The following is a 27,281-nucleotide window of genomic DNA, read 5'->3' on the forward strand; positions in this document are numbered from 1 at the left end:
ATCGAGGAAAATGTCCGCATCTTTAGTGATTCATGAAAATAATTTCAGCCTTGATTTCACGGTTCAAGAAGAAGAAGCGGCGATTTAGCAGTAGGTCTACATTTGTAATACTGATTTTGATTGAGGTGTGGTTTCAGTTATGGAGATGCTTTACCGTATAGATTAAAGTGAGACAATATATGCCGCATATTTTGTATTTCTTCTATCAGTTCAGCGTATTCGCGCGCCAAGCTCGAGTCGAGCACACGGACCTCACTTTGTACGGTACAGGTACCCGGTACCACTGCGGTAAGAGGTCTGCGCGCTTGCTTTGCTTTCTCTCCGGGGGCTACGGCGGCGGCACAGTCAGAAGACGCATCGCGGCATCGAGAATGAAAATAAGTTCAGGCAAGACTTCCATATGTCCCACTCTCAGGGTGACCAGATTTCACAAAATGAAATACGGGACGATCAACAATGAGCGCTGACGGCTGAGCGGATAGACCGGCCAAGCTAGGTGACTAGGGCCTAGGCCTAAGTACTATTATTAGGCCCTAGGCCTAATATATTTTTTAATGATAAAAAATGTCAATGTTAAAAAAAATAGAGGCCTAAACTTAAAGTAAAAAGAAAAGGAAGGGAGATTGAACAAAAGAATGAAGGAGAGAAAGAAAAGAAAAGAGATAATTGAGAGGAAAGAAAGAAATAAAAGAGGAAAGTAAAAAAAGAAAGTAAGACTAAGACTAGAGAAAGAAGGAAAGAAAGTAAGGAAAAACTTTCAAACTTCAAGCAGCCAATACATTCTAACATTAATCATCTAGCAAAAATCTTAATATTTTGAGTTTTTAATATATATTTATTTCCAAAATTTTTAGAAAACATGTTTTAGAAATGAATAAAATTTCAAAGTGAAACATTGTCAAACTTAAAAATTAGATCAAACGTCGCGGCATCACACACAGGTGGATCACAACAAGACTCCAAAACAAAAGCTGAAACAACTATATCTAGTTATGAAAACTCAATAACTTGTTCCTTCATTCTCCAATTATATCACCAAATAAGTAATCTGAGAATCCTTAATATTATCAAATAGATTTCCTGCTGATTTTTGTGATTATTTTGGTGTAAAAACTGTTTATCATTTAGTATGTAATGTATGCACCATTGAGAATCTGCTCTGATTGATCCTATGCCTAGCTGCTAGTAGCCTTTGCATCTGTGATTTATTTGCTAGTTATTTTATGAAAATTCTTCACTTTCTATGTATTGATTTAATATGTTTCATTCAATAATTTGAAATATGGGACAAATAGGTGTTCCGGAAGGGTTTGTTGGGACGCCGTTACAAAGGAGCAAAATAAAAATTGAAAAAACAAATATGGAGAAGGTTTATCAAGAATAATTTAACATATATCTAGGAGATTTAGGAAGGAAAAGTTGGATACATAACAAAATATGGCTTTATTCTGTCAAAATCTTGAGTGTGCAGGTGTGTGTAATTCCCAATGGCATCGGTTTATTTAGTCAGAAAAAAGAATACCCAATACTCTTGGAGAGTAAACTAGTCATAATATCGGTTGATAACCGTTATGAAACCCATGGCTTTCAACAATTCCTGCTAGCTCAGTGAGTAAGGTGACAGACTAGATATGCTTCGTTCTGCAGCGAGAGGTTCGAATCCAAGATCCACCTGAAGTAAGAAGAAAAAACTACGAAAGAAGGGTTTTTTTGTAGAAATATTTTTAAAAATTAGTGGAGGGGACATATGGAAGCCTTTCCTCACTTTAAACTTTGTAGCGGCCGGAGCCAGCAGTGAGCACGCGTCTCTGTTAGCTTAGAAATATAGCTAACAGAGACTTTAACGCATTTGATTTTGCTCTCCGAGCTCTGAAGTCTCGATTCGAGCTCTCCTCCAATTATGTGTATTGCTCTTTACCATGTTTACTTTAGTCTTGATTCTTCTTGTTTTGTCATGTTTGTATCGATCACTCTTATCCATGAGGCATGACCATGCCATCCTATGGCTCTGTGCTGATCGAGCTCGCTGCGCTGGCTGGCTGAGTACCGGTAGTTCATAATTGGCGTGCGTTGGAACAGGAAATCACAAATTTGAAGGTCTCCAGAATGGGGAAATATAGCAATATCTATGGCTTTCTGAATTAGTGATGCTCTGAACTGAATTTAATTTAGGCTGAAAATGGGGTTCTCAACCGCAGCACATACGTATCATACAACCAGGAATAAGTTCAAGGATGAATTGAACTTGTTAAAAAGGATGTCCTCTCATAAAGAAAATAAGATTGCTGAATCTATTTTTATTTTAGCACACTCAATCAGTCAATTTGTAATACATGATTTGTCTTGCTCTCACCTCAAATACTGTTAACTAATTTTGTTAAATTGTTTATGTAGTCATTGCTAGAGTATAGACTCGTGATTTTCATTCTTAAAAACATGCTTCTATCCATCTAGACTACATGGACTAGAAGGGGCCAGATTTGACTAGCATTCATGCTATTTTCTGGTTCCTGTTACCCTTGCTTTTCTATGTATTCATAATTGATTGTCTGTTAAATTGTAAATTATTATTATAATTGCATTGGATAATAAATAGATTAATTCATTCATTTATTCATTCATTCATTCATTCTTACACTTAAGAAATCTATGTCTTGGTATGTTTTTGATAAAGTGATAATTTTTCAACAAAGTGGCAGAGTACAGCAAGCTGCATGATAATCCTCAAGACAAGACCAGACAAAATAATTGATAATGTTTCTGCCAAAAATTTTGGAAACAAAAGTCAGATTTTTACAAGAAGTTTCAAATAATGTAATGTTGGTTACCAACTCGTTTTAGAGTATAACAACTACACTACTCAAAAAAAGTTAAGGACCACTTTTAAAACGTATGTAATTTTTTTTTTTATATACAAGGTGTTTCTACAATCAACAACTTCCTGACAACAGCAATGCCAAGATACAGCTGTCCTGAATGCCATCAAACACACTGTAATCAATTTGGTTTCAGTTGTTGCATGATGTCTCTCACATCATTGCATATCCTGAAAAGCGGGCCCATTGTGAAGTGGTACAAAAGTGGATTCAAAAGCATTTTCTGTCTTTAGTCTTTACAATCAACAAATTGCTGACAACAGTAATGCCAGGATACAGGTGTCCTGAATATCCTCAAACACAATGAAATCAATTTCAAACATGCAGTTCTTTCACGATGTTTCTCACATCATTGCAGTGGGCCCGTATAAAAGTGGCTTCCAAAGCAATTACTGTCTTTAAAATCAACAACTTGCCTACAACAGCAATGCCAAGACACCACCTAAGTGAAACAGATGTAGCCAGAGCCCTAGGGATGCTCGAAGCTGGCCTCAGTCAGCGAAGAGTAGCCAGAGTGATGGGCGTGTCACACAGTGTCATTAGCAGAGCAAGTGAAAGACACCGAGAGACAGGGCTATACTCTGAGAGACCCCGTAGTGGCCGACCAGTTTCAACAACCCCTAGAGATGATCGCTACTTGACGAATCTCAGTCTCCGCAACCGCTTTCACAGTGCACGCCGCCTCAATAATGACTTCACAACAGCAACTGGAGTGATTGTTTCCACTCAAACAATCCGTAACCGACTTCACAGAGCAAATTTGAATGCCAGACGGCCAGCTCAGTGTGTCCCACTCACCCCTGCTCACAGAAGAACTGGGCTCGGCAGCATGTCAGATGGACCAGACAGCAATGGCGTAGAGTTCTGTTCACAGATGAGAGCAGATTTTCCCTTGACCACAATGATGGACGTTTGAGAGTCTGGAGGCGACCAGGAGAGAGATTTGTTGACCCCTGTATTGCAGAACATGACCGTTATGGGGGAGGCAGCATCATGGTGTGGGGAGGCATCACCTATGACAACCGTACTCGTCTCTACGAGGTCCCAGGGAGAGCAATGACAGGAGTGAGGTACAGGGATGAAGTCCTCGAACCTATTGTGGTGCCATTTGCTGAAAATGTGGGTGAAAACTTCATTTTGATGGATGACAATGCCCGTCCCCACCGAGTTAGGGTGGTGACCGAGTTCCTTGAGGGCCATGGAATTGAGCTTATGGAGTGGCCAGCGAGGTCCCGGACTTGAACCCGATAGAGCACGTCTGGGACATGATGGGGAGAAGTATCCAGCAGCTCAAAGCCCATCCACTTGGACTGCAGCAGCTGGGTGTGGCTCTGGAGGCTGCATGGGATGCACTGGTCGTCAGAGACATTAATCACCTCATTAGCTCCATGAGACAGCGCTGTGAAGCCGTTATTGCTGTAGGAGGAGGTCATACGCGATACTAGGCTGCCTGAAAGACACTCAGACATTCGTTTTTTCCTCTTCATGTCGATAGTTGATACCCCTGTGAACCCACTTTTCAGGATGTGCAGTGATGAGAGCGACGGTGTGCAACAACTGAAACCACCCATGCGTGAAATTGATTACAGCGTGTTTAAGGACATTCAGGACAGTTGTACTGAGGTATTTCCAGAAATAAAACACCTTGTATAAAAAAAATTATATACGTTTTAAAAAGTGGTCCTTAACTTTTTTTGAGTAGTGTATGTAGACCTAGTCTAAAAACAAACTAAAAATGTAGATCTAGATCTATTTGATCTTTATGAAATGGAATACGCATATTTTTAGAGCTTGTGGAAGAAGTAGATGTTTCCAACTTGATGTAATCTTGGACTTATCGAGATGTCAATCATCATTTTGTCAAAGTATTAGGAAAAGCATTGTTACAAGGCTGGTAGTAGTACCATCGGCCAGAGTGAGAGCGATCAGCGATGGTAATTTTTCATACATGTATGTTGTTTATATCTAGGCGAAACCCCTCCACAATTGAAATGTGTTATTACTGAGACAAGGTTCCTGATTTGCATTGTCAATTATGGGAGACTGTCTTTGAAGGCTATAAGAAATACCCACCTGTAGATCTGTAACATTGTTGATTTTTATGCTCTCTTCTCAGTTTCTTGTTGAAGTCGACTCGTCCGGTCCTCTGTCATGTTTGGAACCTCAACAGCGTTTGGCTCCAGCTCCTCGGGTGTTTTCGGCCAGAGCAACACTGGATCACACAACCCGATGAAGGATATTGAAGTCACGTCCCCTCCGGATGACAGTATCAGCTCGTTGCGATTCAGCCCGGCTTCTATCCCCAACACATTCCTCATCGCAGGATCCTGGGATAACAATGTAAGGAACCAGTCCGGGACCCTTGTGCCATAAAGACTTTCAATTATTGTAACTGCCATGGATACCTTGATTTGATTGGCTGCTGAGCCCTGTTACCATGGTAGTTACCATCTTGACAAAGTTTCCATAAATGTTATGAAATCGGACACATTTCATTGACAAAGTACTAGCGTCCATTTCTGCATCAACTGTAACTTTATTTCAATTTTGTATAAAGAAATATTAAATAGTTTGCAGCTGAATATTTCATAACAATTGAATGTACAGTCCGACCGACCTCTCTTATCCGGCCTCCCCTTATCCGGATCTCTCTATTATCCGGACCCACACTTGCCAAGATTTTTTTTTTTTAAATTCAATCTAGTACGTGAGGAAATGAGATTTCAATCTAAACTCGATCCTATACGTAAACTCACTTTGATTACATAATCAATCTGCAACAAAATTAGTTAAATATCTCACCCAAATCACCAAAAGAACTTAGGCATGATAATAACCAGTAAATCAGGGTGCAGCGCAAACATTTCATCACGTTTCTCTTCTTCGCGGGAAAAACAACACTTGTCTCACTAGCTAACGTTAGGCCTCAATACGGACAGCGCCAGCTATCATGTTTGAGCCTACAGTCAGTGTAACAATGGCTGACATTGCGAAGCTGCGATGATCTAATTGTAAAACTTGGTTCCATCGAGTCATTCTTTCGAGGTATGCCTGATGTATACCTCAGTCATTTTAGCAGGTAAATTATCCAAGAGTTTTGGCCATCAATCGATTTAATTTCTGTAAAAACACTGCCTAAAATATGCACTGACACTGCAGTGAATACTGTCTGTATGCCCACTACAGTAGTGTAGCTACCGCCGTTGGCCTGGGGAGGCAACCGGCAACGCAGCTGCGTGTATTTAATATTGGGTCTCCCAGATCCGCATAAATCCCTTATCTGGATAGGTGCTGGTCCCAACGTGTCAGGATAAGAGAGGTAGGACTGTACAAGGAAGAAACTTTGACATTTCAAAATCTATAATTTTGGAATTTTTCACTTGCTGCTTGATATGCTCAGACAGTCTGTGAATGAATGATGTGATGGCATATTCTGTATAGTTTACCAATTATTTTGTATTTTCATTTTTGTGTAATATGATTTTGTCCCACCTTCAAACAAAGACATGCTGTAGTGTGATTACTCCATGAAAATGCAGAATCGCCAAATGAATAATCCGATCTAGAGCTTTTTTTGAAACAAGAAATATAGTGTATGTAACACCTTTTCAGCAAAACATTTAAGATGTAGTGACTTTCTTATCAGATTTTGATGATATCAGTTGTATTTGCATTTTCGTTATGTCAATATGAATTCTTGAAATTGTCAATGATGAGTAAACAGCATCTTTTCCATAGAAATATTAAAAAAAAATTGAATTGTCAGGTGAGACATTGAACGCACTGTAGTATCGTTTGACATGTCATGAGAATTGTGATTTCATAGAGTTTATATCACATGAAACAGGAGCTACTTGCATGAGACATCACAAATTCGAAACTAGAAAAATGCAATAAACACTTTGACAGACTTTTGCCAAACTGTCGTTAGTATGTTACTTCCACTATAAATCACATTGACTCTGGAGTGAACATCTCTATTAAGTACAAAAATTGATCATCGAGAATTAAACCCTTATCATCCTTTTACAGGTTCGCTGCTGGGAGATCCAGAGTAATGGACAGACGATCCCCAAGGCACAACAAACCCACACAGGTCCCGTCATGGACGTAGATTGGCATGATGTAAGTACTTTTCACATACATGTCTTGACATAAATATCTGGGCCTCATCTTACAAAGAGTACCGATTGATTCGATCAATCGTAACTATGAAAATCAATCCATACCATAATTTTTTTCTATGAAAATTTTTCGCAATGTCCTTCGTATGCAAAGAGAAGTGCAGTGAATTTTCAAGAAAACAATGAATGCATGAATACACATCATAGCTAAAAAATATTTTGAACAAACATGCATAATAGATGTTGACGTTGCTGGCCGTCTATAGTTACGATTAAACGGATCAATTGTATCTCTTTGTAAGAGGGGACCCAGAGCTGCCAAGTAGTACTTATTTTCAGTAATTATTATTACTGATTATGCAAAGGATGCTGACTGTTTCATGAAAAAATTAATTTCCAAAGATTCAGTTTTATGTGTTGTCCTAAGGCAGAGATGCCAACCCTCCCGATTTCATCGGGAGGCTCCCGAAAATTCATCCCAACTCCCGCCCTTACGATTACCATCCTTATCCTCCCGAAATTACGATTTTTTTGCATTGATCAAATTGGATTGGAAGTACATGTATCGTCTGCTAGCTTTAGCATGTATTAACTCCATTACGTTCGCTGCTACTAAATTCTGTGTGAAAGGTAGACAAATAAGAAGCAGCGAAAAGCTGGTGCATGTGATATGCCCAACGGGAATCCACTGTGCACCAGGCCGGTAGGCCCGGCTAGCTTCGCGAGGCGTGAGCGCACGCGGCCACTGGATTTGTCGAGTCGTGCGGTGGAATACCGGTGTGTGATTTCGGCGTATTAATGGGTTGATATTGACACGAAATGGCGGAAAATCAACAAAAGAAGACCAAGAAATGGTCTCAGAAGTATAAGACTGAATACAGTCTCCAGTACCTGTGTGTTCGGAAGTCGGAAAGAGGAATTTACCATGCATTTTGCGCAATTTGCAGCGTGGACATTTCAGTTGAGCAGGGAGGTCGTGATGATAATTCGGAAGCACTTAACGTTAGGGAACAAACGGCATATGCCTACGGACATTGCAACTTTTTAGACAAGATCTTCGAGCTCCACTAGTACTTCTTTACTGGATTTATAGTGGAACATAACCTGCCTATAGCCGATAGTGATAATTCCTCCTTATTAGTTGAACAGGTACTTCTTTTTTTACTTTGTCCCCTCATTTTTTTTACATGTAAAAATGCATATTTGATATTTTTTATGTTAAAAAAGTGGGAACAATGTTAATTTCAAAACATGTGAAATGCCCCAAAATAAGGGTCAGATTGCACCAGAGAGCATCTAGAAACCCAGAGCTTCCAGGGCCCTAAGGCGGGCCCTGGACCCCGGCCGCAAGGGTCGAGCGCTCCGCGCTCGAGATGTGCGCTACGCGCACATAATTTGGTGGCGGTTGCAAATCCTCCCTAATTCTGATTTCCAAAAGTTGGCATCTCTGCTAAGGCAGTTCTATGAAAATACCGATTTCCTCGCCAAGATTCTGTTTTTCAGCATGCTGACTGTTTCATGAAAAAATTAATTTCCAAAGATTCAGTTTTATGTGTTGTCCTAAGGCAGTTCTATGAAAATACCGATTTCCTCGCCAAGATTCTGTTTTTCAGCATTTAAAATACCGAAATGTTCTTGTTCAGGTTGACAGCCCTGTGATGTGATTGCAAATGTTCCCTTATGGACGTGGGAAGTGTTTATGAAAGAATAGACAGTGATTTTCATTATTAAATTTGCTCTTGACCAATTAGATTCAAGGATTTTGGTAGCTTGTAACAAAAGCCAGAGAATATTACTGACTGTTTTCTGAAAGGCTCCCATGATATTCAATAATACATTAAGCTGAAATCAAAATGTAGCATTGGGAGTTGTTGGTTGGGACCAGGAGTTTACAAAGAAATATGTTTGCTGAATACTGATGTACATGGTAAGATGTGAATGTCAAAGTTATTGGCTTAACAATTGGAGCACCTTGACTGCTAATTGCTGAAATACTCCCCATAGTGGAGATTGTGCCGGAAACCAATGACTGGGATGATATAAAGTTCAAGAATAACTCATTTTATAGCTCATCATTTCATTTCAAACATGAATACCTCACCTTATGAAATAGTCTGACACTCAGCAAAGTTGATGCAATGGACTTTGCTGAAATCGTTCTTGAAATCCTGTTTTCATTTGATGTTTGCGTTTTGTTTTGTTTTTTTTGGCGTTTTTGGGGAAAACCAGGATGGCACCAAAGTGTTCACTGCTTCCTGCGACAATACAGCCAAGATGTGGGATCTCAACAGTAATCAAGCCATTCAAATTGCTCAGGTAAATGATGCGTACTGACTGAAATAATCTTTTTTACTTTCTCACAAGGGTATTTCCCAAAAGCATAGTTAATACCCACGATATGATTTCTCCTGATCACACAGGCCATATTGTCTGACCAAGAAAATACTTGCTTTTCTCACACAAAATTCAGTAACCCTGCACTAAAGTGCACTTAGCTTACTCCCCGGACTATACATTGTAGGTGAGGCTAGCATGTCATTTAGCCCCACCTAAAGTATGTGTATGGGGTTATGGGGGGGGAATATATGTATATTGCTCATGAAGAAAGGGCGTTGGTGTATTAAACAAAATTTAACAGCGGCCACCTGTCTAGTGAAAAGCCTATATTTAGTGGTCACTAAATTTGTCTCCCATTTGAAAAAAAAATGTCCATATGCTATAGAACCCGTCTATAGATAGAGACTTTCTGTATGTATGTGCTAAGGAAGGAAATCATTGTTGTTCATGTGCATTTCATGTTTGCCAAAATTACACTTTTTGAGAGATTTGGTTATGTTATGTGAAATATTAGGTGCATTATTAGGTATATCAGGTATAAATATATTTCAAATTGATTGTTAGAATGTATGTATGCATATGTTCTTCATTATGTCATTTGCTTATTATTATGTTATGCTGAGAAAAAGTGATTACAACTGTATATACTTTTGTTATTGGAATGTGGAAATCAACAAATCAAATCATTACCCAATCTGTAAAAGTATGGTCTGTATTTTAGTGCAGAAATTTAGCTTTCATCATTAATATTCCTTCTTGTTATATCCATACTCAATTAAAAAGTATTTAAGTAAGTAGAAAATTGGCAATTATTGCCAATTTTAGGATAAAAACAGATTAATCTTGTTTAAAAGACAAGTCCACCCCAACAAAAACTTGATTTGAATAAAAAGAAAAAAATCAACAAGCATAACACTGAAAATTTCATCAAAATCGGATGTAAAATAAAAAAGATATGGTATTTTAAAATTTCGCTTATTTTCAACAAAATAGTTATATGAACGAACTAACCAGTTACATCCAAATGAGAGAGTTGATGACATCACTCACTCATGTATTTTATTATATGAAATATGAAATGTTGTTATTTTCTCGTCATTGTCATGTGAAACACATGGAATTCCATTATTTTAACATTTTGTGCTTCAGGCAAGGAGGTCCTAATCATCAAATTCGTAAAAATTGAAATATTGTATAGTTCAAACAATAAAAAACAAAAGAAATAGTGAGTGAGTGACATCATCGACTCTCTCATTTGGATGTAACTGGCTCGTTCATATAACTATTTTGTTGAAAATAAGCGAAACTTTGAAATGTCATAATTTTCTTATTTTACATTCGATTTTGATGAAATTTTCAGCATTGTGCTTGTCAGATTTTTCTCTATTGATTAAAATCAACATTTTTCTGAGGTGGACTTGACCTTTAATTAATGAATACTATATACCTCCATCAGTTTAATCATTAAGTGGTGCCATACCGATACTATGAATCATCATCACATAACCATTTGGTATGAAAATATTTTCTTTTATATCCTACATGAATTAAATCCTGTATAGTGATTGGTTCAAGGAGTATCATGTGACAAAATATATTCTAGCTATGCTGTTGAAATGGCCAAGAAGGATATTTGCATTTCCATGGTGTTGATGATGGAATAGTGCACTATTCCATCATCGACATCACAGATCATGCAATCTCTTGGATGTACCGGTCAGCGAGGTCTCTGACGCCAAGTCTGATGAAGGAACAGTGCAGGGACTAATCATATTGTTCTAACTTGTTAAGAAAATGATGTAAAACAAGTATAATGCATTTTTTGTGAAAGTAAAGAGGGAATTATTCTTCCTGACAAAACGTGGTATGTTTGCATGTTATATATATTTTTTCAGCACGAGGGACCTATAAAGTGTGTCCGTTGGATCAAAGCCCCCAACTACTCCTGCGTCATGACCGGCAGCTGGGATAAAACGATCAAGTTCTGGGACACCCGGACACCCAACCCTATCCTCAGCATCCAACTTCCTGAGAGGTGCTATTGTGCTGATGTGGTAAGGAACTCTACAAACTTTTTTTTTAGCGTATCAGACTTTATTTCCATACAGCGGTTGACCCTAACCAAGAAATGCAATGTATTCTTGGGTACAGATTCTCAAGCATTTGACTTCCATTTAAGCTGAAATCAGAGTAATGATTTTTGGTCTGACATACACTTCTGAAATGTTGCATGATTTCAGAACTGTGTACCTGGGCATTCTGAATCTGGTATCAAAAGTTGTATGAGACTTGAAAGAAAAATGTTTAAAATGTTATGAAACGATATTGTTCTAGCTTTTTGCATTATAGATTTATCATAAAAAACAGAGGGATCCCCCCGGGATTTTTAGGCTTCAACAAATTTAAGTGGTCACATACTTGTCGATGGTTGCTTGTTTACAAGTTTAACTTTTTTTTAGCAATTCTGGTATTTTATGTACGTTATATTATTGTAATTTGATTTTTATCTTATACCAGAAATAAAAAGTGCTGTGGTGCAGCGGTTCTGACTCTCACCTTATAATTAGAGGGTCGTGTGTTCGAATTCCACCATGGCCTAGCGTCCTTTGGCAAGGCGTCAATCCACAATTTGCCACTCTCCACCCAGGTGTTAAATGGGCACTCGGTAGGATGCGAAAGCCTTTGTAGTATACCTAGCAATCAAGTCTTGGAACTCATGTTGGAATACTCCCCAGAGAGTCGAGAAGGTTCATGCATTGTATGCGGTCATGCAAGGATCCGATGACTGGGGTAATAATATATCTGTAAAGCGCCAAAATACGTCATTCCGATGTGTTAAGCGCTATATAAATGCGGAATATTATTATTAAATCCCCCACAACTTTATTATTAATTTTTCTTCTTTTTTTTAAAATCCACTCAGATGTATCCAATGGCGGTGGTGGGTACAGCGGACAAGAACATCATTATTTACCAGCTTGAAAACCAGCCTTCAGAATTCAGACGTATGGATTCACCATTGAAATATCAGGTATGTGGCTCCCTCTTGTGTTCATGTAGTATAGATAAATTCCAGCTGTAATGATTTCAAGATGAGTTTATGCTGAGTCCAATAAAATGATAAACCATGTGTCCTTTGGCAAGGCATCATTTCACACTTAGCTCTCACCACCTAGGTGTTAACTGAGTACTGGTAGGATAAGAATGTCAGTGTAATCGGATTGGCAAGTGTGGACTGTTTAGAAAAATGGTTGCCTGGTTTGGTGGAAATAGCGCAATTTAAGTTTAGAACAGTGATGACTCCAATACACTGGGGTAATAATAACTACATGTAACTGTAAAGCAACTAGAAAGCATGTATTAAGTGGTATATTGATTTAACTATTATCATCTTCATCATCATCATTATTACCATCATTATCATCATCGTCATGATGATGATGATGATCCTTAGCATTTATATTGAGCCATATATCTGTTAAAAACAATCATAGGCGCAGGCTCATCCAATAAGTTAATCACTACCCATCTGCCGAAATAAGTGAGTTTTTAGAGGCGGTTTAAAGAGTTCTATGCTGTCAATTCCACGAAGTGAAGAAGGGAGTTCCAAAGATGTGGAGCAATAGTAGAAAAGGCACGGTCTCCAAATCCTCTTAGGTGTGTGATGAGTACATGACGAGTGACACCAGTACCAGATGACCGCAAGCCAGGATGTATATGGCGTTGTTCTATAAGTAGGGGTGGGCAAATGACAAAAAAAAATTTCAAACGGGTGAATTCTATTGCCATTTTTGCTGCTGAACACAAATCCGCCAACCATTTTGACCTCCAATGAGGTTTGATATTGGTTCCAGCCATTTTTTTGAAAAATGGCGGGAAAATTGCCCTTTTTGCCCTATTTTTATATATCACGGCATATAACGGGTGTGTATTTGTCTCTCTCTTTGTTTTTGAGGGTGCTGAGTTCAATTATCTCAATATGTAAATCATTGGATGTATAGCCATGGTAAAAAATTGCCATTTTCCCTCCATTTCTTGAAAAATGGCGGGAAAATGGCATTTTTCCATGTTTTTTACATTGAGTAGCATAAAATGGGCTGTGTGATATGTCTTATGTGTTTGAGGGTGCTGAGTTCAAATATCTGCACATACATATAGGACATTAGATGTATAGGCTGGGTGAGATGAAGTTGTTTTCCCGCCATTTTTTGAAAAATGGCGGGAAAATGGCCTTTTGGCCATATTTGTACATTAAACATCATAAAAGGGGTGTGCGACGTGTCTCTTTATTTTTTAGGGTACTGAGTTGAAATATATGCATACTTATTGAGGTACAGGCATGGTGATAAATGGTAAGATCAACATTGTAAGCAAAAATAAATGCAAATAGTGAATTTCATGTTTAGTAAAAATCATCATACATGTAGTTATGAACAAAACAAAACAAAATCAAAGATTTAATAATCTGCAGACCAGCTGCTTTAATGAATCAATGTTGAAAATACATAGGCATACAGTTGATATGAATAACATGAAAGCAGACCACATCACCATAACTGGACATTCAGGTAAAAGGACATCCCTGACCACAGGTTATGCGGGAAATTTGATGCATAGTGGTCAAGATGGGGCTGATCAAAGCTTATGGGTTCAGGCTCAAGTGCTTAATAGCCATTCTTGCCAACTCCACAGATGATGAATTGAAATCAGAAAAAGACTTCTGGATGACAGATCGAGCTGCTGACAGAAGTCCTTCTTCAGGCTCTTGGAGTGGACCTTACTAAAATCCTAAAATGCTGCGCTCATATAATTTTGCATATAGATCATGCAATAGATGTGCAGAAACATAACAGAACAGAAGATTTGCATCCACCAGTTACTGGAGGTATCAGCAGGTGAGGGGATATTTGTATCTCCAGGATTTTCAATCCATACCAGGGTTAATCGCAATCTCCAAGTTATTGTCTCCTAGCCATAATCAGCAATAAGTGTCCCTCTTGGATGGAAAATAACAATATTCAGTGCCAAGGATTCAAAGGATTTGTAGCCAATAAATTTGGTAGAATTGCAGAACTTGCTAAGGAGTACCTGTCATGATGAGAATTCGTCCAAGCTTTCTTCAATGCAGATGTGGACACCAACAACTACAAACTTGTTCTTGCAGTGGCTACATTCATTCAGAATGAGTGGTTCACATGCTGTTGAGAAATTTACCCAATGACAGGTTATCTTAACATCTTCCTGATGAAAGAACTGCTGGGCATCAACAAGATGGGTGAGCAAAATGCTGGGGATAGAACGTGGCAGGTGATTCCTTGAGGAAAAACTAAACGGGTAAGACAAAATTATGGTGGACAAAGAGAAAAGAAACAGGATCGGGAAGAGATAGGCTAGATGCTGATGTGATTGAAGAAGTTATTAGTACAGTGAAGAGCCAGATGTCCAGGACCGATTACTTTATCGGATGTTGATGGCATGATTTAAGCTCCTTTTACCAACTTGGAATGTGAAACTGAATTTTCAAAGCTAGTGCACAGATTCAAAGTTACTGATGGAAGTTCTTCTGTCCAGACTCTGTCCAGAAAAAAAATCTGCTGGCATCTGGTGGTCTTCTGGTACACCCTGAATTTGAAAGTAAGAGTATAGAAGAAAGGAAGGAAAGGAGGAAGTGGGCTCGCTGTTCTGAAGAGGTGAACACAGTATAGAAGCTCGAAGCACACTTTAATGCAACTGTTGTATCTGCACAGAAATTTGCACTGCATAAGAACGAGGAGTTAAAGAAGAAGAAAGCTTGTAAAACTCATAACAATCTTAGAAAGATATAAAGACCATAATGGCCCACTGACTCTTAACAACTTAGATATGTTAACAAATCTCAGTGAAAATGGCTTCAGAATTAAGTTGGCTATCTTTGTCTCACAGTAACTCCAGACATTCGTCAAATAGGTGTGTGAAAGGATCAGATGACATACAAGATGGAAAAATGTTCTGTGGAGAAATTGAAAGTTTTGATAAGAAATGCACTAAGAGTACCAAAAGACTAAAAAATGGATGCTCTGCTGCTGAATGAAAAAGTTCATATATTAATTCATTATACACGTACATGTACACACATTAGTACACTCTGTGCTCAGACTCTACAGTTTCATGTAAACAATTTTCATTTGTCAAAATATTTTCGTTTTCCCAAACTTTGACACAGAGTACTTGTAGGCAATCGTATTAGTCAAAAATTATGTTCCAGTTTTACTAGTGTTGAGATGGTCTTGTAAATCACTGCACCCAATACTGCATATTGGTAACAGATGCAATAAGTACATCTATAATTCTGACTAAAATCAAGGTGATATCTGGCAAAAATTTTACCAAGCCAAGCATTACCCCAAATCTAAAACAGAAATATATAAATCCTCAAAGGAAAACATTGATAACTAACAAGTAATTCATATAGCCTCCTGCTTTGAATTTCATTTTCTTTAATCTAGTGCTTATCATGAAAACATGCAATATAGGAGCTATACATGTATTTCATCTACTTGTTCTATTACGTTATGTACATTGTACACCAAAAATATTTCAAAGTGACATACATGTATACCCCCCCCCCCATTGCCTGACAATTTCTGGGATTTTTCTCTAGAGAGACAATGAAATTATATCATCATTTATGAATCATCTATTTTTCAAATAAATAGCATGAACACAAATATCAATTCATACTATAGTATAGGTACAGATGCATGAATATTGGTTTTTTATGAATGCAAAAAGTGATTTGTGATCATTTATCACCACATGATAAAAAAAAGCTGATTTCACCCCCCAAAAAACTTTACAAATGTCGGAACAGATTTAATTTATTGATTGTTGGCTTCAGTGGCTATGAAAACATATATTTAGATATGTAACAAACTACAGATATATGAATAGTTACTGTTTTATGTCAAAAAATTGTGATTTGAGGGCAATTCATACCAAAAATGGCCCAAATATGCTGATTTCACCTAAAAACGTCATTTTGAATGACCCAACTTATCTGATTCATGCATTTTTGTGCTTAGTGACCATGAAAACATAGAGCTAGACATGCAACAAGTTACAGATGAATGAATAATTAAGGATTTATGTACAAAAAATGTGATTTGAGGACAATTTTTACCAAAAATGACCAAAAAATGCTGATTTTCACCCCAAAACGTCATTTTGAATGACCCAACTCATCTCATTCATGTATTTTTGTGCTCAGTGACCATGAAAACATATAGTAAGATATGTTGCAACCCTTATTTGTACAGATATTTAAGGATTTACAAGTGAAAACACTGATTTTTGAGGAATTCGGCGGCCATTTTGAAAAATCGCTCGGAACCAATATCAGACGTATTCTAAAACAAAAATACTTATTAGATTTGTGTTCAGCAGCCAAAATGGCAACAGAATCCACTCGTTTGAAATTGAATTTCCCAAAAAAGGTTTTATTTGCCCACCCCTACTATAAGGGAGGTCACGTATCCTGGAGCTAAACCATGCACAGCCTTGAAAGTAAGGAGGAGGATTTTGAATTCGGCACAGCCTTCATCATCATCTTATCATTATCATCATCATTGTCATCATCATCCTCTTCCTACTTCTCATTATCATCATCATTTCTCTTTTCTGATACAGCTGAGATGTGTTGCCATCTTCAAGGATACCAAGAAGAACGTTCCGACTGGGTTTGCCTTGGGGAGCATCGAAGGCAGATGTGCAATCCAGTTTGTCCAGGCAGCAAATCCGTAAGTAATTCCAGGAATCTAAAGTAAAACAACTCTTAATAAGAGTTGTGATTGATCTGATCAATCACAACTATGGATGGCCAGCAACATCAACATCTATTATGCATGTTTAATCAAAATATTTTCTAAGTATGATTTATATTCATGCATTCATTGTTTTCTTGAACAACAATAAATACTTAATGAAATATTTCCTTGATTGAAATATTATGAAGTTGGTACATTGAAGGGTGAAACCCTAAATAAATCACAAATCATGAAATAAAAAATATCTGTAAGCAATAACTTATGAATATTCATGTACCATTATGATTTGTTCGTTACAGGAAAGACAACTTCACCTTCAAATGTCATAGGACTAATGGGACCTCATATAACAGCCAAGACATCTATGCAGTAAGTGTTGTTTAAATACCAGGGGTCCGTAACACAAAGCTTAGCAATCATTGTAGAACTTTTTTTTACGATTGATTGGCTTGACTTCAATGTACAATTAATTGGGAAAATCATGTGTATGATTTATTGCTACCTTTTGTGTTACGGAATCTTGGAAATCTGTTGTTCCTGTTATTGCACCTGTATGTGGTTTCATTCATTCATATTGACACCATGGCATCAATTTACAAATATGGTTTCAAGTCTGTAGTTTGAAACAATGATTTATACATATTTCATTCAGCATTTACATGTATGCTCAATTCAGTGCATATACCAGTATAAAGAAAATATTCAATAATTACAAATCTTTGTCATATTGCTAAATTGAGGCCTATTACCAAAGGTTACATGTAAATAAGCCCACCGATGTGCATTAAAATGTCATGTGTCCACACAAACTGAGGGCTTGTTAATTCATAACAGGCTCATAAAAACATTGTACCTTTGCATAACTAAAGTGATCTTTGCATCTCTTGTCATGTGATAGCATTTTGACCTGTCACTGATTCAAATCTATATAACCTCTGCAATATAAATGCCTATGATCATTATTTTCATTACTACTACTACTACTACTACTACTACTACTACTACTACTACTACTTCTACTACTACAATTACTACTACTACTACTACTACTACTACTACTGCTGCTACTACTACCACTACTACTACTACCACCAACACCACCACTACTACTTCGACGACTATTACTACTACTACTGCTACTAATATTACTACTACTACTACTACTACTTCTACAACTACTACTGCTACTACTACTACTACTGCTACTGCTACTACTACTACTGCTACTACTGCTACTACTGCTACTACTAATACTACTACTAATACTACTACTACTAATACTACTACTTCTACTGCTGCTACTACTACTTCTACTTCTGCTACTACTGTTACTACTACTATTTCTACTTCTACTACTGCTACTACTACTAATACTACTACTTCTATTACTAGCACTACTTCTACTTATACTACCATTAATAATTGACAGGTTAACTCAATAGCATTCCACCCAGAGTATGGTACACTGGCCACATCAGGTTCCGACGGCAAGTTCAGTTTCTGGGACAAGGACGCCAGGACAAAATTGAAGACCTCGGAACAGATGGAACAGCCGATCACGTGTGGTGCTTTCGACGCCAAGGGCCAGATATTTGCCTACGCTGTCAGCTACGATTGGTCAAAGGTAAGTTGGGCTCACCAGGGGCCCGTCTTACAAGGAATTGCGATTGATCCGATCAATCACAACTATGGATGGCCAGCAACGTCAACATCTAAATGCATGTTTGTTCAAAATGTTTTCTAGATATGACGTAAATGTCATACATTTGTTGTTTTCTTGACAATTGGTGTGTTTGCCTTTGTTTGCAAAGGACATTTTGAAAATTTATGTAAAAAAAAATAATGACACTGATGGATTTCCATGGAGTTACGATTGATTGGATCAAACGTAACTCTTTGTAAGACAGGGTCCTGGATGGTGTTTCATAAAGCTGTTCGTAAAGTTACGCACAACTTTACGAACGACTGGAACATGTTCTTATAATTTTACGTAAGTCAGCTACATAGGGATATATAGCACAAGAAAGGGTCACCAGTCGTGCGTAAGTCATTCGTAACTTACGAACAGCTTTGTAAAACGGGCCCCAGATATGTTTTCTGTTGTCACCATTTAATATCATGCGGGTCGCAAACTGCAACTCGAGTCACATTCATTGACAATGCACACAAAACGCATTTGAAAAATTAAGATGGAGTCAGGCCTCTGGATCTGGCTCAAGTTCAGGTAAATTTGCCGTGTAGTTACCATCACTGAAAGAGACTCTTGATAATAAATAGATTTAAGTGTTGTTTATTTTGAAATTTGATAGGCAGTTTATTTGAGGGTCATAAAATCATATAATCCCATGTTTGATAGCTTTTCTTAATTGTGTAAAGAAGAATTTTTTTCTTTAAAACATCCAACCAAGTAAGAATCTCTTCTCTATATTTTTTCTCCTGCAGGGACACGAGTTCTACAACCCACAGAAGAAGAACTACATCTTCCTGCGAGGAAACGCCACCGAAGAACTCCGCCCAAGGAATAGAAGGAGGTAGAGCGATTACATGATAAGAGAAAGAGATTGGTTGTTGGGGGCAGCATGCTTTGAAAAAGACACAGGGCAGTGTCCTAAGACTTCTTTATTGTATGCTTTCGAAAAGACACAGAGCAGTGTCCAAAGACTTTATTATTTGTCCGAAAGCAAATTGCTTTGGATGCTGGCAGATGCAGCAAGAAGTGCATCAATTGAATTGTGAGAACATGGGAATCATTTCTCAGTTAATTTTGTTTTTCTAGATGGAGTAAGACACTCAAACGGCTGACGTGACTTAAGGGGCGATCATGCTATGGGTTGGTACATCCGTTAGGTTTTGCCAGCTATGCTGCGAGCAATAAGTGGCATCAGCTTGACGATAACCAATTGTCTTAGATGCTGAAATGGGAAGATTTGGAGGAAAGTGACACCGAGCTGGGGAAGGTTTCATAAAAATTCTAGTCAGTGATTGTCATCGATGATATTACAAGCTACCGCAAATAGAGCTGCCAACCAGTATGTTTTTTCTTTAAAAAATACGATTTTGTAAAGAAAAAAATTAAAATAATTATAATTTATTGAGAAAACAATCTCTATATGTCTCTATTTCATGAAACTTGCACAAATATGCTTATTGGATTAATGTAATTTCAGGTAACTTGTGTTTTTTTTTTTTCATTTTGTTAAAACCATCATTTTGTTACAACCAGGGTGAGATATACACATATTTCAATGGTCTTTTTTCATCTGCAAGATGCAGTGCGCATTTTAGCTTGCATGCCGCTTGAGCGCCGCGATGAGCACTCGCGCCACGCATTTTATCATGAAATACATTTTTTGGGGGAAATACATTTTTTTTTATCACAGAATACAATTTTTCATTCCCAGAGGTTGGCAGGTCTGAGCCATGCTTTTGATTGGCTGAAAGCAAGTTAAGTCGGTGAGAATCACTGACGAAAACTATTCATGAAATGCTTCCCAGGATCCATGTTGTAAGGCACAGTCAAAAGAGGCTTAGACTTTCTATAAGGTACTTGTGATATCTTTAGGGAGTTTTCTATTTTAAGAAGGATAGCATGGTAGATGGTAACATAAAGAACAATGCATATCCACATGAACATCCCCTTTTTGCATGATGGAGCAACTCCATCTCATGACATTCTTCAGAGAAGATATTATGTCTGGGAAAAAAGTTTGGTTGGAAGGCTTGACCTTCTTGCAATCCAGGTGGGTGTTTCGTAAAGCTGATCGTAAGTTTAGAGCGAATTTAAGAACAACCGATGATCCTTTCTTATGGTAAATGAATTTCACCATTTAATCTTCAATGGTGATTATTTAGCAGGTAAGAAAGGTTCACCAGTCATTCTTAAAGTTGCTCTTAACTTACAAACAGCTTTATGAAATCGCCCCCTGAGGATAATTTCTCTGGTTTTGCTAATTCATGCAAATGTTGGTCACCATGCACATAACATCAGAATATTTTGATGCATTATATTTAGCCTGCCACTTCCTCAGATGAGGGCTCTGTTGATTGCAAAACCTCCATGTTATATATAAAATATTTTTTTACAATTTTTTTTTGTTTTACTTCAGAGAAAGAAATGAAGGAGATTAGGTGTCTTGTATTATTTTTTTGTTTTTTGAGGCATGTAATGCCATTGTTTTTCTTTAGTCAATTGTGTTCCGCATGAATACACTGCAATAGGGGCAGCCTAAGCGATAGATTTACACAGGGAGAGGATATTCTTATGCTGGTCTTGTTTTAGAAGATGTCTTTGACAAAATAAAAATTGTAGACCAGGGTCCCTTCTTAGAAAGAGTTGCAATTGATCCAATCAATCGCAACTATGGACGGCCAGCAATGTCAACATCTAAAATGCATGCTTGTTCAAAATACTTTCTAGCTACGATGTACAATTATACATAAACTGTTTTCTCCAATTCACTGTGCTTCTCTGTGTTTACAAAGGACATTGTGCAAATTTCCTGTAGAAAAATTTATGACACTGATGGATTTCCATAGAGTTACGATTGATTGGATCAATCGCAACTCTTTGTAAGACGGGCCCCAGGGCTTTAACATTGTTCTCATTAAGAGGTAAAATGATATGTTCTAAGCTTCAAGGATATTGGTGGTTGATTTGCTGAGAGCAAAATTTCAGCAAATATTTAGGGTATTTCTCACTGAGGATCGTGGCCCGTATTCTAAAGCCCAGTTTAACTTTATGCCCCGGTCTGACTCTGTGTTAAAATTATGGGGAGCCAACAATTGTGAAATTGCATTGTTCTTTTCATTGTATTTCCTAGTTTTCGTTTTCACTTTTGTCATGTTTTAATGACAAAGAGAACTATTTCAGTAATTATTTCCAGATAGTTATAAATGATTCGAGTGTCAAATGAGTTGACAGATGAACTTGTACTGTTAAAGATACCAGCCTCGATTGGCTATATCCATAGTTAAACTACATTTAAACCAGAGTTTGAATTTAACCCAAGCTCAGAATACGGGCCAGTATGTTTATGAAATGTTGATCACATGCTTCACAGGCCTAACGCTACTACTCTCAGTTTCAAAAGGCAGTTACAAATTTGCATTTCATTTACAGAGATGGCAATTCCACTTCATGTTTTTAATTCTTCATACAGGGTACTTGATATCACATTTAGCGCAAGCATTTTCACTTCACTTTTGCAAAGTTATTGCAAGTTATTTCAAGTCTTATGGAATGCATGAAAGCCATTTTAGAAAGATTTGATGACAAAGCTTTATTCCTTGAAACAGCGATTGTTGGAAATGCATGTACTCTTGTAAAGTTGAATTAGTTTGCCTCCCCCACCCCCCCCCACCTCATCCCATCCTAGTGACGATTAAAGCCTGTGTATAGCTTTGGTAAAGGGTCAATAATGTGATTGATAATCGAATATCATCTAATATGACAGTCTTACTGAAGCGTAGAGACCGTTAGATATTTTTCCAACTGCACTTCTCTGAGAAAATTTCAAATATTCAAATCTTGGATATATAGCGCCCTCTCTCGGCGATGCTTCTTTTTAATTAAAAAAAATGGGCATTCAAGCACTTATCTTATAAATTTAGTGATTAGATATCCAAAAGTTACAAAGAACATATCTTGAAAGTTTCAGCCCATTCCATGATTTGGAATAGGATTTAATTGAAAGACAAAAACACACAGATATGTTAATTTGATCGGGTGACCCGATCAAGTTAAATTTCCATGTAAAATCGCAAAATTTATCCTGTAAAACACATTTTCATTTCATATCCTTCACATCATAACTGTTATAGGGCATATCCATTCATATTAGCTAGCAATGAATTGGAATAGTGATAGGTGCATTTTGGTGGATTTACCAAAACTATACACAAGCTTTAATGTACAATCTCATAAATTTTAGTGAATCATGGAGTATATATTTTGTATACACTTGTCCTCCCAAAAAGTGCTAAGATGGAATGTCTCCCCCCCCCTTCCAAAAAGAGTGGGAAATTTCCCCCCCCCCCCCTGATTTGCTCTGAAGAATGAATACTTGCTCTATTCAAATTGAATGATTATTGATATTTGCATTCCAGCTTGTCAAAGCAATAATTGTTACACTATTAGATCTATAATTTCACTTATTCACAATTTCATTCCTAGATACAATGTTTGGTTGGGTTTTTTTGTTTGTTACATATTTTTAAACATTTTCATTTAATGTGCCCCTTTAGCATATGAAAGGACTCTTCCAAATTATGAAATACTTGAAAGAAGTTTACCAATAATAAATTTAAAGATATGTTATATACTTCATATTTTTGTATGAAATTATTTGTCCTATTTGTCCTCTACTATTTGTGAAGAAAAAAATCAAAAATCTTATTTTTTACTTTCTAGAAAAATAAATCACTTTTGTATCTGAAAGATATTGCTATGAAAAAGCTATATATAGTGTACTATGTAGTCACTATATTATACTCTATGACCATCTAAAAGATCCTGAATTACAGACATGTTCATATTTGTGTAGTCCATTACACTTTCACTTTCAGCCAAATTACCGGTTTCTAATTCAAGGTAAAGGAATGTTTTGGGTGGGATTAAAATTGTGTTACCTGAGAATAGATCTAGGTTTATCCTTTGCGAGTTGCGCTAGGTTACCGGTAACTATTAAATGGTTACTGGATTGGCATCACCAGGGTACTTTGTCGTGGGTGGGGTGGGGGAGACAACTTTTTTTCTTTTAATTGAATCGCAGGGATGATAAAGAATTACCGGTACATGACATTACTTTTTTGATGCTCTTTCTTAATTTTTTTTTTCTAACTACCAATTCAAATTCAATTCAAATTCAAAAGTTTATTGATATAAAATCCTGACATTGAAGGATCATCATTTTAAAAAAAATTAATGTAACATAAGCATAACATAGTAAAAATGATAAGCCAAAATCATGGGATTCAAATTTAAAAAAAATCTTGGATAGAAATGAAGAATTAATGGCGGGGGGGGGGGGGGTTGTAGGTAGTCACCCCTGCCCCCCCCTTAAATACCCCCTGGTGTTATCATATATGTCGTAACTAAAGAGTTCAACAAATAAGTACAGAACCATTATACTCAAGTAGTGTATTGCATGCAATTATATGTATATGAAATGAAATATGAAATTAAAATAGTAATTTGTGCATTGCACAAAACATGCTTCGCAAGTTGCAACCCTATTGACCGCCCAGGGCAGCATTTCTAACAGCTGTTTCAAAGTTATGCATGAATTTTCTTTCTATTGACTGGTGACCCAAGTTAAATCATTGACATTGACTTAATTCCAGAGTAAAGTCACCATTTGCTCTCAAAATCCTTTGTAAATAATAAACATCTTTATCATTCTAAAGGTCAAGGCCACCTCAGAAAAATGTTGATTTGAATCAATAGAGAAAAATCAGACAAGCACAATGCTGAAAATTTCATCAAAATCGGATGTAAAATAAAAAAGTTATGACATTTCAAAGTTGCACCTATTGTTAACAAAATAGTTATATGAACGAGCCAGTTACATCCAAATAAGAGAGTCGATGATGTCACTCACTCACTATTTCTTTTGTTTTTTATTGTTTGAATAATACAATATTTCAATTTTTTCAAATTTGACGATTAGGACCTCCTTGCCTGAAACACAAAATGTTGAAATAATGGAATTCCATGTGTTCAGGGAGGAATGAAACTTAATTTCACTTGACTGACGAGAAAATTGAAAATATTTCATATAATAAAATACAAAAGAAATAGTGAGTGAGTGATGTCATCAGTTCCTCATTTGCATTTTGACTGAGATGTGCATATAACTGTTTTGTGAAATGAAGCAAAATTTTACAATGCCATAACTTTCTTATTTTACATCCGATTTTGATTAAGTTTTCAGTGATATGCTTGTTGAATTTTTCTCTTTTTATTTAAATCAAGTTTTTGTTGGGATGGATTTGTCCTTAATAAAGCACCACCGTAGGCCTATTCATTGAACACTTCAAGGTGACGTCTATGCCTGAAAATATTTTGGGAATGTAGGAATGCCTACTTCATGAAAGGGGCATCCCATGCACTCATGTGGAGTGTTTCATGAAACAAGTCAGTCATTTCCACTGGCTGTTGTTATAAGCTACTACAAATCCTTGCAGCTGAGTGGCTGAGAGCAAATTAGTGTGTGAAAATGACTGACAAAGCTTTCATGAAAGGCTCCCCTTTGATTGTGGAACCTCGTGATGATGAACTCTTTTTTTTCCAACGAACGCTCCTTTCTGTCAACATCATGCATTTTGACACTCCTATCTTCATTTTTTTTTTATAAAGAAAAGATTAAATGTGTTTATTGCAAAGGGTTCATTATTATGAGCTTTTCTATCTCTCTCTTTCTCTGAGAATATACATGAATATCTCCTGTTCAAAGAAAATGCATCGTGAATAGAATAAAACCATTATTTGTCGAAATCTCTGTGATTCAACGAGTCTTTTATGATTCTACATTATAATTACAGCATTGCATTTATTAGATTATACAGGCACATAAATTTAGTGCTGTAATCTAAATGTAGACTAATTTGTTATTATTAAGAATCATATCTTTCATAGATAAGAATATGATAATTGATGGTTTATACATGTATATCCAGCTGCTAGAAATATTGATGGAGAGCGATGTTTCGCCAATTATTATTTTGCTTCTTCAGGCAACTCATAATATTATTAATTAGTTCTTTCTCTCTCATTGAGCAATTTATTAACTCTGACTTGATGAGGGATCAAATTTAGGTCGGGGCAACACAAAACGTCCATGTCCTTGATAGGAGACCTTCTTGTAATGATGTTATCTTGTTTTCTAATTCATATGAAAGTTTTTGATGCTCTCAAATTATCATGGCTGGAGTAGTTTTTGAAGTGAATTAAGACTGGAGAATGATGGTGGTCGAACGTAGAAAAGGTTCAGTCAATTGTTCTTTTGAATTCATGCAGTTTTGTAGGAAACATCTTCCAGGGCTAGAATTTCTTAAACATGCACTTAACATTTCTATTATATGATAAAAGTTCACTTTTGTTGACTAATCATACATTTCACTTCCATTCCATTCAAGAAATATTATTTCTTCTCCCATACTATCCCAGCTAATGTCATAGGTCAGTGGGCGGAAACCAGACTGTCCCTTGGGGGTCAAAGGTCGCGGAAACGAAGAGTATTGGTGTCCCTGTAGCGGTAAGGAGCGAATGAGAATGAGAATTGGGTGAAAAGTGCTCAAAGATTACTGTGATGATTTCATAAGTATTCAATTCATTTGCATCGTTGATAAAGCCACAGGCAGGTTGACCTGTGAATTGGACCACAGATTGACCAAATATATCACCAACCAATGACTTAAGCCCGGCACACACTATGCGATTCGTTGTGATCGGATTTTCAAAGAAAATATAATTACATTTTATATGTACATTCCAACCAATGAAATCTTAGCGATCAGAGATAAGAATAGTGGTAGGACTACCAAAATCTAAATTTAGTCCAGTTCGAGCCTCCCTTAACAAAATGGTTACATCAGTTACATCCAAATGAGAGAGTCGATGATGTCACTCAGTCACTATTTCTTTTATTTTTTATTGTTTGAATTATACAATAATTTCAATTTTTACGAATTTGACAATTAGGACCTCCTTGCCTGAAGCACAAAATGTTAAAATAATGGAATTCCACGTGTTTAGGGAGGAATGAAACTTCATTTTACATAATAAAGAAAAGAGAAATAGTGAGTGAGTGATGTCATCAACTCTCTCATTTGGATGTAACTGGCTTGTTCATATAACTATTTTGTTGAAAATAAGCGAAACTTTAAAATGCCATAACTTTCTTATTTTACATCTGATTTTGATGAAATTTTCAGCGTTGTGCTTGTTGAATTTTTCTCTTTTTATTCAAATCAAGTTTTTGTTGGGGTGGACTTGTCCTTTAAGGGATAAAAGCAAATCCAATTCCAAATCAGAATGACATCATCATCGGTTCCGACTTGAATCAGATTTTGATTTTCTTCAGACAGCAGGGCTTGCCGCAAAGCAAAATCATGATTTTGTTTTCCTAAGTTATCCCAAACTT

General features: G+C 36.8%; 1 protein-coding gene across 1 annotated transcript; it reads left to right on the forward strand.

Moving 5' to 3' along the window:
• LOC121430720 (mRNA export factor-like) lies at positions 1 to 26,685 on the forward strand. Its single transcript, XM_041628087.1, has 11 exons — positions 1 to 90; positions 4,993 to 5,216; positions 6,909 to 7,001; positions 9,230 to 9,316; positions 11,233 to 11,391; positions 12,261 to 12,368; positions 17,003 to 17,112; positions 17,439 to 17,508; positions 18,569 to 18,763; positions 19,582 to 19,670; positions 26,306 to 26,685. The coding sequence occupies exons 2-11, from the start codon at positions 5,028 to 5,030 to the stop codon at positions 26,307 to 26,309; spliced, it is 1,104 nt and encodes a 367-aa protein (XP_041484021.1). The 5' UTR covers positions 1 to 90; positions 4,993 to 5,027; the 3' UTR covers positions 26,310 to 26,685.
• Positions 26,686 to 27,281: the final 596 nt, after the last annotated feature.

Source organism: Lytechinus variegatus, chromosome 17 (assembly GCF_018143015.1).
Source record: "Lytechinus variegatus isolate NC3 chromosome 17, Lvar_3.0, whole genome shotgun sequence".
Lineage (NCBI taxonomy): Eukaryota > Metazoa > Echinodermata > Echinoidea > Temnopleuroida > Toxopneustidae > Lytechinus > Lytechinus variegatus.

Excerpts from the sequence above, each read along its gene's own strand:
- LOC121430720 (XM_041628087.1), top strand. The coding sequence starts at position 5,028 with ATGTTTGGAACCTCAACAGCGTTTGGCTCCAGCTCCTCGGGTGTTTTC. Across the intron at positions 11,392-12,260 it reads GGTGCTATTGTGCTGATGTG|ATGTATCCAATGGCGGTGGT; the intron begins GTAAGGAACTCT and ends AAATCCACTCAG. Across the intron at positions 17,113-17,438 it reads TTTGTCCAGGCAGCAAATCC|GAAAGACAACTTCACCTTCA; the intron begins GTAAGTAATTCC and ends TGTTCGTTACAG.